Here is a 14,376-nt window from a genome sequence, read left to right on the forward strand (position 1 = left end):
TACAAATTAGGAACATTTCGAGCTGGTTGTTAATCAACAACAACAAAAATTATCTTCCTCAACCTTGACCAGTTTGAAACAGCCTCTGTCTGTTCCCCTGGAGAATGTAAACATTGTTCCAGCTTTTAATTTATATGACTCAATTGATATTGTTCCAAAACTGGTTCCTTTTTCACTTTTTAATATGTCCTGGGTACTTTAACATAGCCTACTTTCTACCTCCGTCTCCTCCTCTCAGAGAGAGAGAGAGAGAGAGAGAGGAACAGAGAGAGAGCGAGAGAGAGAGAGAGAGAGGAACAGAGAGAGAGAGAGAGAGAGGAACAGGGAGAGAGAGGAACAGAGAGGAACAGAGAGAGAGAGAGAGAGAGAGAGAGAGAGAGAGAGAGAGAGAGAGAGAGAGAGAGAGAGAGAGAGAGAGAGAGAGAGAGAGAGAGAGAGAGAGAGGAACACAGAGAGAGAGAGAGAGAGAGAGAGAGAGGGAGAGTGGGGGGGGACAGAGAGAGAGAGAGGAACGGAGAGAGAGAGAGAGAGAGAGAGAGAGAGAGAGAGAGAGAGAGAGAGAGAGAGAGAGAGAGGGAGAAATGGGACAAACATCCAATAGAAATACTGCATGCAGAGTTTTGCAAGACTGTATTGCAAGTGCAAAGAAAAACTCCAAATAACGCATGTAGAGCAGAATTGGGCCAATACCCCCTCCTTATTCGAATAGAAAAAAGAGCCATCAAATTTTACAACCATCTAAAAACAAGTGACCCCAAAACATTCCATCACACAGCTCTACTATGTCAAGAGATGAAACAAGATAAGAGTCCCCTCAGCCAGCTGGTTGTGAGGCTCAGTTCACTAACCAAAACCAACCTCATAGAGCCTCAGGACGGCACTCAGAAAATCTGGCCCAACCAAATCATCACAAAGCAAAAAGAAAAATGTATCACTTATTGGAAAGATACCACAAAAAATCAAAGTAAACTTCAACGCTATTTGGCTCTAAACAGACAGTACATGGTGGCAGACTATCTGACCACCGTGACTGATAGAAAACTGAGGAAAACAATGACAAGGTACAGACTCAGTGAGCACAGTCTGGCTATAGAGACCGGTCGTCACAGGCAAACCTGGCTGCCCAGAGAGGACAGGCTGTGCTCACTCTGCCCCCGGGGAGAGGTAGAGACAGAGCTGCATTTCCTATTACACTGTGACAAATACTCAGACCTAAGAGAATCTTTCTTTCCCAAAATTAACATTCAGTACAAATAATTTGAAACTATAAAAGAGGAAGAAAATATCAAATATTTATTGGGTGAAAAGCCTAAATGTGCAATTTTGGCAGCCAAATATGTGCCCTCCTGCCACAACCTGAGGGATAGCCAGAGAAAAGTGTAATGTAATGTCATTAATATTTCCTGTTTTGTTTTGGCTTTCATACCATGTCATGTGTCCTCTCAGTCATGTTGAGACTGGTCGACTACTATTGCTTTAATATATTGTTATTCTCATTAATATTGTTGTAGTTGCTGTTAATGGTAATCCCATTTCCACTACTACTATTGCTGTTGGTCACACCATTTTTGTTATATATATACTTTGACAATATAAGTAATTTAACTTGCCATGTCAATAAAGTCTATTGAATAGAGAGAGAGAGAGAGAGAGAGAGAGAGAGAGAGAGAGAGAGAGAGAGAGAGAGAGAGATGTAGGCCTAATGGCTTTGCTCTGATAATTAGCTCCAATTACAGCTAATGGAGCTACAGGGATAGTACTGTACGTGTGTGCATGTGTTGCTACAGTACCTTGCCAGTACCATGCTCCAAACAATTTAGTAATCTGGATGAAAGCACAGTCTACAATAAGGCTGCATTTACACTGACAGCCCAATTCTGATATTTTTCCCAATTACTGATCGGATTGGTCAAAATACCAATTATTGGGAAAAGATCAGAATTGGGCTGCCTGTGTAAATGAATTCCTTAACTTTGGTTGAGAAGGTGGGAATACATCCCAGTTTCTATAGGCCTATGTAACTAACCCGTATTGTTTAATGAATACCTTGTACCTCTGTATAAAAAAAGTTTCAGATGATGTATGATGATGTGTCATAGCAGCTTAAATGCTTGATAATAAAAAGCCACGTGTGTGTTCCAAATGGCACCCTATTCACCATAGGGCTCTATATAAGGAATAGGGTGCCTTTTGGGAAACAGCCTGTGTTTTACTGTTCTACTGCCTCCAAGGATTAGCTGGTGGGGTTCTCTTGGTACAGAATCATTTCCCTAACTCTCGGTATAATTGGATCCTATTACTCTAACCACAACACTAACTAATCACCTGGATCATTTCTGCTGCATTATAAACACACACACACAAACACACACACATTTCTACTGCCTGCCTGTAATGGTCTAAACTGATGTGTTATCGCTAATGTGCCTTTCCAACCTTTCATTTTTTCACATGTGGATTGATACCAAAATTAATATAATGAATATGATACATTTATGAGTAAAAATAAATATAACACATAGTCAATATTTATTTTAGTGGGTATTTGCTGTGTCCAGAATGGTGAAATTACAGTTTGGCATTCTATTGACTCACACACACAAACACACACTCGCACACACAAACACACATATGTTGAGCTTTAATTTCCTTCTCTGTTTCCTTCTGTCTCTCTTTCCTTCCCTCCCTCCTTCCCTCCTTCCCTCCCTCCCTCCATCCGTCCTTCTCCAGTTATCAAGGAATTTTCCACTGAAGCATTTTACAGGACTTCAACAGTGTTGTCTTTACTGCTAGTTCTCTATCCCTCTATCCTATCCTCTATGTATCTATCCCTCTATCATATCCTCTATGTATCTATCCCTCTATCCTATCCTCTATGTATCTATCCCTCTATCCTATCCTCTATGTATCTATCCCTCTATCCTATCCTCTATGTATCTATAATTCTATCCTATCCTCCTATCCACTATGTATCTATCCCTCTATCCTATCCTCTATGTATCTATCACTCTATCCTATCCTCCTATCCTCTATGTATCTATCCCTCTATCCTATCCTCCTCGTTTCTTCATTCCCAATCCTATGACTTGCTGTTCTAAAACCTCTGGCAAACCTTCACCCAATCAGCAGATCAGGCACACTGTCCTGTCCTTGAGAATCTCTCTGTGGCTGATTTTCCTAGGGTGCTTCTCAAATGGAACAATATCCCCTATATAGTGCACTACTTTTGACCAGAGCCCTATGGGGGTAGTGCACCATATAGGGAATAGGGTGCCATTTGGGACGCAGACCTAATTCGTCCTCTCTCTGATGGTCCAGTCCACTGGTTATGAGTCCAGATGTTCTGCTCTCTCTGGGTTTTACTGGCTGTAATTGATAATTGAATCTGTCTGTAAAGGAACAGATGTTTCCCGGGCCGGTGCAGACTGTCACTGGGTACACACACACATATAGAACATACAAACAAAATGTGTGTGCGCCTGGGAAAAGGAACAAGAGTCTCACTGTGGGCTGCATCGGGGCCAACAATAAAATCCCTAAATATAGCAGCAGAGAGAGAGAGAGAGATCTCACACACACACACACACACACACACATGCATGCACACAAACACACACACACACACAGAGGGGCCCAGAAACTACACTGTGGGCACAGAGAGAGTCTGTTAAGTAAGAGCTAATGTTCCAAACAGAGAACATTGTTTCCTAATGACATTGTAAAAGAGAGAAAAAACAACCACAGATTGTTACTGTGGATTGGAAATATATGTCCTCAGTGAAAGAAGAATGGCTGAGAGAGAGAAAGAGAGAGAGAGAGAGAGAGAGAGAGAGAGAGAGAGAGAGAGAGAGAGAGAGAGAGAGAGAGAGAGAGAGAGAGAGAGAGAGAGAGATGCATTTATTTATTTCTGTATAATTTTTTCCTTTCCAAACTCTGATTATGTTCTGACCACACTTGTCATGGGAACTTATATGTGTCAACACACCCCCTCCCCTCTGTCATCACAAACACAAACACACACACACACACACACACACACACATACCCCCACACACACCCACGTAAGCATGCACACACACACACACACACACACACACACACACACACAGCCTCACTGTTCTGTTTATCCTGTCTAGCTTTAGGCAAGTCGGCTTCGAAAATGTAATGTCCATCCACCTGAATAGCCACATTGCCCCCTAGTGGTAGAAGTGCCCACTACATCTCTTCACTATTCACTCTTTTCATTTATACTGAACAAAAATATAAACGCAACATGTAAAGTGTTGGTCCCATGTTTCATGAGCTGAAATAAAATATCATAGAAATGTTCCATATGCACAAAAATATTATTTCTCTCAAATTTCGGGCACATTCCTGTTAGTGAGCGTTTCTCCTTTTCCAAGATAATCCATCCACCTGACAGGTGTGGCATATCAAGAGCTGATTAAACAGCATGATCATTACATACGTGCACCTTGTGCTTGGGACAGTAAAAGGCCACTCTAAAATGTGCAATTTTGTCACACGACACAATGCCACAGATGTCTCAAGTTTTGAGGGAGCGTGCAATTGACATGCTGACTGCAGGAATGTCCAACAGAGCTGTTGCCAGATAATTTAATGTTAATTTCTCTACCATAAGCCGCCTCCAACGTCGTAACAACGCCATCCCAGGACCTCCACATCCGGCTTCTTCACCTGCGGGATCGTCTGAGGAGGGGGAGGGGGGGTGCTGAGGAGTATTTCTGTCTGTAATAAAGCCCTTTTGTGGGGGAAAACTCATTCTGATTGGCTGGGCCTGGCTCCCCAGTGGGTGGATCTGATTCCCAAGTGGGTGGGCTTATGCCCTCCCAGGCCCACCCATGGCTGCGCCCCTGCCCAGTCGTGAAATCCATAGATTAGGGCCTAATGAATTTATTTCAATTTACTGATTTCCTTCTATGAACTGTAACTCACTAAAATCGTTGAAATTGTTGCATGTTGCGTTTATATTTTTGTTCAGTATATTTCTACATTTCAATGAAAATGTAATTTTCCCACACTTTGACAGGAACGTCAGATAAGATGTTGTTTTAATCTTAAAGCAGTTTTCATTCTCTGTGAAGTCTAAAAGTTTTTGTGGCGGGCATTCCTCATGCTCACATATGAAAGGACGAAACAGGGAGATTTGGCTACATGTCCAAAAGCAGTGTTTTGGTGAAAAATAGCATTTTCTGAAGGACAAATATTCTAAATGCAGATTTGACTTTGAAGCCGGTCAGGCTATTTTTACTGTTTACATTTAGAACATGAGAGCTTTGTCTTCATTCTTTCTGTACATCAGATGTGGAGTTCTGATTCATCCACTGCCAGGAATAATAGGAACTGGAGGGACATTAATGTCTTCAAATGTTTTACTTGCAATGTGACACCATGGTATATGGAGTTGGTTTCTCCATTATTTTATATAAATGTTCAGTGATAGACTTTTTAAGCCCAAAACATTAAGGCTTGGGCTGCACACACTCACACGCACGAACACACACACACACACACACACACACACACACACACACACACACACACACACCTGAACAACATCCCTTCCCACTTAGACCCTCCCAGAGGAGTATAGCATGGTTTAGTGCTGGTTGATCTCTCTCTCTGTCTCTTTCTCTCTGTCTCTTTCTCACACACACACACACACACACACACACTCACCTCCCCCCAGCCATCTCCATCTCAGTCCTCCTCTTCCAACGTGAGGTGGTAATTGAGGTGGCTCCCTTGGGTGCAGTGCATTCTGGGTCGTTAAGTGCTGTCTCTTGTTTTCTCTCCATTGTTTTTTTCCTCTCTTATGGTTATTTTTCCTCTTCTTTCATTCTTTATTTATTTTGTACTAACAGAGAGAGAGAGAGCGAGAGAGAGAGAGAGAGAATGAGAGCGAGAATGAGAGAGAACAGAGAACAGAGAGAGAGAGAGAGAGAGAGAGAGAGAGAGAGAGAGAGAGAGTGTTGTAAGAGATTTTTCTGCTTTCCCAGGGGAAGAATGTCATGAAACACTGAGAGGCCTGCTGCTGCATTCAACAGACAAACTTGACAGGGCAGTGCTCTCTCACACACACACGTGCACACTCAATCACACGGTTGAGGCTAGGGAATGAGTTGAACTGAGGTGTGGCCATGAAGCTAGGGAACGATTTGGTCAGTATGAAAAATGTATGCACTCACTAACTGTAAGTCGCTCTGGATACGAGCATCTGCTAAATGACTAAAATGTAAATGTAAACCCTAACCCTAACCCTAGCTTCATGTCCACATCCCCTGGTTCAACCCCGTAGACTCAACCACAACCCTAACCCTAGATTCATGTCCACATCCCCTGGTTCAACCCCGTAGACTCAACCTTAACCATAACCCTAGCTTCATGTCCACATCCCCTGGTTCAACCCCGTAGACGCAACTCTAACCTTAACCCTAGCTTCATGTCCACATTCCGGTTCAACCCAACCCTGGCCTCAACCACAACCCTAACCCTGGTTTCTTGTCCACATCCCGTTTCAACCCTAACACGTAGACTTAACCACAACCCTAACCCTAACTCTAGCTTCATGTCCACATCCTGGTTCAACCCTAACCCTCAACCACAACCCTAACCCTAACTTCATGTCCACATCCCAGTTCAACCCAACCCTGGCCTCAACCACAACCCTAACCCTAGCTTCTTGTCACACAAGCATTTCGCTACACCCGCAATAACATCTGCTAAATATGTGTATGCGACCAATAAAATTGGATTTGATTTGATTTTGAACCCTACTGCTAGCTCCATTCCACATCCCGGTTAAACCCTGGCCTCAACCACAACCCTAACTAGGGAACGAGTTGAACTGAGATGTGGACATGAAGCTAGGGTTAGGGTTGACCTGGGATGTGGACATGAAGCTAGGGTTAGGGTTGACCTGGGATGTGGACATGAAGTTAGGGTTAGGGTTGACCTGGGATGTGGACATGAAGCTAGGGTTAGGGTTGAGTCTATGTGGTTGAACCAGGGGGTGTGGACATGAAGCTAGGGTTAGGGTTGTCTTTTATTCTGAAGTCAAATTCAATTAAAAAAGGAGTCAAGAAAAAACATTTTCTAGAATATAGATTCTGTATAGGAATCAATGTCTTAAAATAAATCCTCTTGGTTGGTAATGTAATTATCTGATTTAGCACCACTTAGCCTTTTGAATGCATGGCTAATTCACTTCATAAAACACATTCCAAAAGTGATACTTTCTCCTTATTCTCACAGAGAAAACTACATATCCTATGTTGGTCTACGCATGTCTTCTTCCTCGTGACGTTACAAGGACGTCTCCGTAGTAACCCGTCAGAGGTGAAGAGTTTTCTAGTTCATACTGTACACTGTCTTTGGTTCAAGGTTTGATTTCGGTGACAGCGCTCCGCTCTATCGGGTTTTGAGAGCCTGGAATACGGGTTACTGAGGCGGAAAGCCCCGCTGTAGAGAGCCAAGATGATGAACATGTGGAAAGTCCGGGAATTGGTTGATAAAGCGTAAGTATTCTCACTATCCGAGTTCAACTCTCGAGTTTACCTGTTTGAAAGAGACACGTACCCAACACTTTGACGTCACGTAGCAGCCGGAAGCTAGTTAGCAAGTTAGCTTCAGTAGCAAGTTGTGGCAGTCAAAACACGGGACAAAATCTACTTTTTTGCCATTCGACTATTTTAACCAATTTAATCTCGTCTGGAACTATCCGACGAGCGATTGATAACTTAACTTGCTAGCCGCGTTATCTGTTTTTAGATAGCTGAGATGGCTGTTATCCAGCTAACTAATTAGCTAGCGTAACTTAGCCAACGTAACGTTAGATTTTTTGAGCAGTTTCACAGCCACTTGTCAGTTTGTTGTTTGGCTAACTAGTAAGCAAACTTACTGAGTTGGGTAATTAGCCAGCTCAAAACCAAACGTATGTACTTGCGTAAGGGGAAATCTTAACGTAAATATAGCTACTATTAGTTGTGGCAAAGGCCTTGAATGCTAATTGGATGTATTCTGAAAAGCCAACTTCCTGGTGTGAAAGTAACCAGCATAACAACCAGAACGTTATGCTTTTCTCATGTCACAGGTCTATCAAAACTGCCACATCTCAGTTGACTTAACTATAATGTATTACTGTTTTTATTGTAATTTTGTACAAAGTATAGGATGATCCAAGTAAGCCTAGAACACCTGGATAACTCGCTTAAACTTCTGCCTAGCTACCTATATACTTCTTAGTATACTAACTATAGGCTAAATTATAAAAACAATTACAATATATTTGACTAGTGTATGTTTGATATGGCCGTATGGGCCATTTGCAAAATGGAGGAGTTTTGCATGCAGAAGCAGAAAGGTGGAGCCTAGATCACTATCAACCACAGTGGCTGTTGATACAGTACAAGAGAGCACTGTAATGTGTAACTCTGTGATAAACAATTAACTGCTGAATGCAACTATAGATTGATTGGACAATCAAGCTGCAATGTCACGCTGCATACAGTTGTGTTGTGAAGACATTGCTATCTCTACATTTATTAGCTAGAGTAACTAGCCAGAGTTGGGTTAAAAATAAAGTTATCTGCGGGTGTGTCCCAAATGGCACCATTTTCCCTAAATAGTGCACTGCTTTTGACCAGGGCTCATAGGGAATAGGATGCCATTTGGGACAGAACCTAAGAGTGGATTGCATAGCACAGTTGCATTGCATGGCATTCATAGGAATAAACAAGATTAGCCTAGGCCTTGTACGGTCGCTGTCAGCAGAGATTGAAACTAAAGGCTTGAATGAATGGCTGAATGGTTCCACCTCTGAGCGAGAGCCACACCTGGTTTAGCCGGCTTATTGTTTTCTTTTGTCCTCCTCTCGTATAGTTTACTTCCCCTCACTGCTGAGTAATGACCTGAGAGAGACCATACAGCACACACACACAGAGGCCTATGGTAGAGCTCTGGGAAGTAGTGGGGTTATGCAATCTCCACTTCAACGGCTGGTTTGGCAAGCTGTGGCAACAGCAGGAGCGCACGGTTCCTGTCCAAGAATGCATTCCTGCAAAAAGTAGAGAGAGAGATAATCATTATTTAAGAGCCAACTTTTTAAGTGTTTCCCAAACAAGCACGTATAGAGAACGTTCGTTAAATGCGTCCTTAGACTATGTGTCAATACGGATATGATCAAAAGAAACCAGCGCTGCTCCCGGATCAGCTTTCTCCATTCAAATCTTACCTTATAATTCAAATTATTCCTCAATACTGATGACGGATCAGCTCCTAGAGGGATATTACCACCTATGGCTGCAAATACGCTATTGAGGTGGCTTATTATGCTTACCCAATAATAATGCACTAAATCACAGATTGAGCACATCATTGCGCACATGTTGTCACACATCATGAAAGACATTGAGGCAAAAGTTACAGACAGTAGCCTAGTCACAAAATATAACTCATTTGATTGAACATGAAATGGCCTACAGTTGAAGTCGGAAGTTTACATACACTTAGGTTGGAGTCATTAAAACTCGTTTTACAACCACTCCACAAATTTCTTGTTAAACTATAGTTTTGGCAGGACATCTACTTTGTGCATGACACAAGTAATTTTTCCAACAATTGTTTGCAGACAGATTATTTCAGTTGACTGTGCCTTTAAACAGCTTGGAAAATTCCAGAAAATGATGTCATGACTTTAGAAGCTTCTGATAGGCTAATTGACATCATTTGAGTCAATTGGAGGTGTACCTGTGGATGTATTTCAAGGCCTACCTTCAAACTCAGTGCCTCTTTGCTTGACATTGTGGGAAAATCAAAAGAAATCAGCCAAGACCTCAGAAAAATAATTGTAGACTTCCACATGTCTGATTCATCCTTGGGTGCAATTTCCAAACGCCTGAAGGTACCACGTTCATCTGTACAAACAATAGTACGCAAGTATAAACACCATTGGATCACGCAGCCGTCATACCGCTCAGGAAGGAGACGCGTTCTGTCTCCTAGAGATGAACGTACTTTGGTGCGAAAAGTGCAAATCAATCCCAGAACACAGGACCGGTTTGCAACTGCACATGGGGACAATGATCGTACTTTTTGGAGAAATGTCCTCTGGTCTGATGAAACAAAAATATAACTGTTTGGCCATATTGACCATCGTTATGTTTGGAGGTAAAAGGGGGTGCTTGCAAGCCGAAAGGCAATGCTACCAAATACTAATTGAGTGTATGTAAACTTCTGACCCACTGGGAATGTGATGAAATAAATAAAAGCTTAAATAAATCATTCTCTCTACTATTATTCTGACATTTCACATTCTTAAAATAAAGTGGTGATCCTAACTGACCTAAGACGGGGAATTTATACTAGGATTAAATGTCAGGAATTGTGAATTTGGCTAAGGTGTATGTAAACTTTCGACTTCAACTGTATATAGGCCCATGTAGCCTATGTATATTTTATTGCAGTCATCTCAGTTTTCATTTGTAGCATCATTTTATCCTTCACTTGTTTGTAAACATTGCAAATACTTTGGCAACTTTGTATTTGTAGTCAACTTCGTTCTGATCTTGATTCTACAGTGCCTTCAGAAAGTATTCACACCTCTTGGTTTTTTCCACATTTTGTTTTTACAGCCTGAATTTAAAATGGATTAAATTGAGATGTTTTGTCACTGGCCTACACACAATACCCCATAATGTCAAAGTGGAATTATGTTTTTTGAAATGTTCACAAATTAATTTAAAATAAAAAGCTGAAATGTCTAAAAGTCTAAGTATTCAACCCCTTTGTTATGGCAAGCCTAAATAAGTTCAGGAGTAAAAATGTGCTTAACAAGTCACACAATAAGTTGCATGGACATCTCTCTGTGTGCAATAATGGTGTTTAAAATGATTTTTGAATGACTACCTCATCTCTGTACCCCACACATACAATTATCTGTATGTGCCTCCAAAGAAGGGCACCTATTGGTAGATAGGTTAAAAAAATAAAAAAGCAGACATTGAATATCCCTTTGAGCATGGTGAAGTTATTAATTACACTTTGGATGGTCTATCAATACACCCAGTCACTACAAAGATACAGGTGGCCTTCCTAACTCAGTTGCCGGAGAGGAAGGAAACTGCTCAGGGATTTCACCATGAGGCCAATGTTGACTTTAAAACAGTTAGAGTTTAATGGCTGTGATAGGAGAAAACTGAGAATGGATCAACAACATTGTAGTTACTCCACAATACTAACCTAATTGACAGAGTGAAAAGAAGGAAGCTAAAAATATTCCAGAACATGCATCCTGTTTACAACAAGGCACTAAAGTAATACTGCAAAAGATGTGGCAAAACAATTAACTTTTTGTCCTGAATACAAAGTGTTATGTTTGGGGCAAATTCAATACAACACATTACTGAGTACCACTCTCCATATTTTCTAGCATAGTGGTGGCTGCATCATGTTATGGGTATGCTTGTAATCGTTAAGGACTGGGGAGTTTTTCAGGATCAAAAATAAACAGAATGGAGCTAAGCACATGCAAAATCCTAGAGGAAAACCTGATTGTCTGCTTTCCACCAGACACTGGGAGATGAATTCCCCTTTCTGCAGGACAATGACCTACAACATAAGGCCAAATCTACACTGGTTGCTTACCAAGAAGACAGTGAATGTTCCTCAGTGGCCTAGTTACAATTTGGACTTATACTGAACAAAAATATAAACGCAACAATTTCAACGATTTCAGTGAGTTAGTTCAAATAGGGAAATCAGTCGATTGAGAAATTAATTAGGCCCAAATCTATGGATTTCACATGAATGGGTAGGGGCACAGTCATGGGTGGGCCTGTGAGGGCATAGGCCCACCCACTGGGGAGCCAGGCCCAGCCAATCAGAATGAGTTTTTCTCCACAGAAGGGCTTTATTACAGACAGAACTACACCTCAGCTGTCCGGGTGGCTGGTCTCAGACGATCCCGCAGTTGAAGAAGCCGGTTTTGGAGGTCCTGGGCTGGCGTGGTTACATGTGGTCTGTGGTTGTGAGGCCGGTTGGACGTACTGCCAAATTCTCTAAAACAACATTGGAGGCGGCGTATAGTAGAGAAATGTACATTAAATTCTCTGCCAACAGCTCTGGTGGACATTCCTGCAGTCAGCATGCCAATTGCACGCTCCCTCAACTTGAGACATCTATGGGATTGTGTTGTGTGACAACATTTTAGTTACCTTTTATTGTCCCCAGCACAAGTTGCACCCGTGTAATGATCATGCTGTTTAATCAGCTTCTTGATATGCCACATCTGTCAGGTGGATGGATTATCTTGGCAAAGGAGAAATGCTCACTAACAGGGATGTAAACACATTTGTGCACACATTTTTAGAGAAAAGCTTTTTGTGGGTATGGAACATTTCTGGGATCTCTTATTTCAGCTCATGAAACATGGGACCAACACTACCTGTTGCGTTTATATTTTTGTTCAGTAGAAATCTGCTTAAATCTATTGTAAGACTTGAAAATGGATGTCTAGCAATGATCTACATCCAATTTGACAGAGCTTACATAAAAAAGAATAATGGGCAAATATTGTACAATCCAGGTGTGCAAAGCTCTTAGAGACTTACCCAGAAAGACTCACAGCTGTAATCGCTGCCAAAGGTGACTAACATGTATTGACTCAGAGGTTTGAATTCTGGGTAAGTCTCTAAGAGCTTTGCACACCTGGATTGTACAATATTCGATATTTCTTCAATATTCAATATTTCTGTATTTCATTTTCAATACATTTGCAAAAAAAATCTGCATGTTTTCACTTTCATTATGGGGTATTGTGTGTAGATGGGTGATTTTTATTTATTTAATTCAAGCTGTAACACAAGAAAATGTGGAATAAGTCAAGGGGTATGAATACTTTCTGAAGGCACTGTATGTTTAGTGGAGATCTTCTGCAAATAAAATATCTAATGGAAGGGCAAAAAATATCTAACGATGCACTTTGGCTGCTCTACAAGTGGTCTGGATCACTCGTAGATGTGCAAAGGTTTTTAAGAGCCATGTTACTAACAAAAACTCTGGGAAAACAACACCTCGGCTACTAAAGATGCATCGTAAGAAGGTTCAAACGATGCTCTAAACACTACGAAGGCTCTGGGAAACGAGGCTCAGAGTTATAAGGACCTTGAGTAGAGACGTTGTGAGTGGGAAACACCCACCAGAGTGCAGGCATATTCCACAAAAGCGACTGAATGCTGGCTCACTGTGAAGGATATCTACAGGCCTAGACCTGAATCAAGGGACTGGCAATTCTTGTTTCTAAGTCCTCCCGGCGGTCACATTGAAAAATTGTTACAATACTAAGTAAATAGGCCTAAATACTTTATTTGGACTAGTCACAGGATGAAGGGAATTGGTGTGTGCATTGCAGACAGACTTGCAACAAAACGGAAGCCTTTGCCATATTGTGTCAGATTACACACACACTCACACACAGATAGAAGATCAGAGGCTTCCGTTTGATTAGGTTGATATGTGGGACAGAGGAAGCTAGCAAGTCTACTGAGAAGAGAAAAGATAACTGTCTTGTCTAAATGTTAGGCTATATCACGATATAAGGTTTTTCACTATGTTTCAAAGAGTTTAGGCCTAGGCAGCCATGCTGCAGTTTATTATCTGAAGATGCACTATGCAGAAATTGCTCCGCCATTTCCTGGTTGCTATAATTCTAATAGTCTGCCTAATTTCAGTTTATGTGACAAAATAAGCAAGTATAGTGTAGAGCAGGGTTCTTCAATTCCGGTCCTGGAGGGCCGAAACACTTCTGTTTTTTATTTCTACCTGGTAGTTAATTGCACTCACCTGGTGTCCCAGGTCTGAATTAGCCCCTGATTAGAAGGAGAGGATGAAAAACAGAGGTGTTTCGGCCCTCCAGGACCGGAATTGAAGAACCCTGGTGTAGAGAATCATTGTACCATCTAAACCACTGTGAAATATATTTTCCATAACCCAAAATATTGTACTTTCAGCTGTTTGAAGCTGGTGTACAAAACCGAAAGTAAAATAGGCAAAAACGAAACTTGAGAAAGGGAAGGATAGAAAAAGCGCACATAGAACAGATCTACTGCTTCTTAGACTTGCTTTCAATGAGAATGACAGATCTATAACTCACGTTTCTATGTGAATTTGGTCGGGTCGCTCCAAAAGTTACATATTGCAGCTTTAAGAACTCATAGGTTATTTGAATTGCTCGTTGCACCAACTAGCTGTTTCCCAGTTTTTAAGAGGGAAGCTATTTATGACTTTGACATTACAACAGTCACTCTCTGTCTACTACAGTACTTTACGGTACAAGCTCTGACTCCAGAAGCACAGAGA

General features: G+C 41.5%; 1 protein-coding gene across 1 annotated transcript in view; it reads left to right on the forward strand.

The window, feature by feature from the left end:
• The first annotated feature begins 7,360 nt into the window (after positions 1–7,360).
• Positions 7,361–14,376, forward strand: part of LOC121539408 (clathrin interactor 1) — a 42,083-nt gene continuing 35,067 nt past the window's right edge. The window contains exon 1 of the mRNA XM_041847891.2: positions 7,361–7,538. Coding sequence (XP_041703825.2) covers positions 7,498–7,538 — 41 coding nt within the window. The 5' untranslated portion in view covers positions 7,361–7,497. The remainder of the gene's footprint in view (positions 7,539–14,376) is intronic.

The sequence above is a fragment of the Coregonus clupeaformis genome, chromosome 3 (genome assembly GCF_020615455.1).
Source record: "Coregonus clupeaformis isolate EN_2021a chromosome 3, ASM2061545v1, whole genome shotgun sequence".
Taxonomy (NCBI): domain Eukaryota; kingdom Metazoa; phylum Chordata; class Actinopteri; order Salmoniformes; family Salmonidae; genus Coregonus; species Coregonus clupeaformis.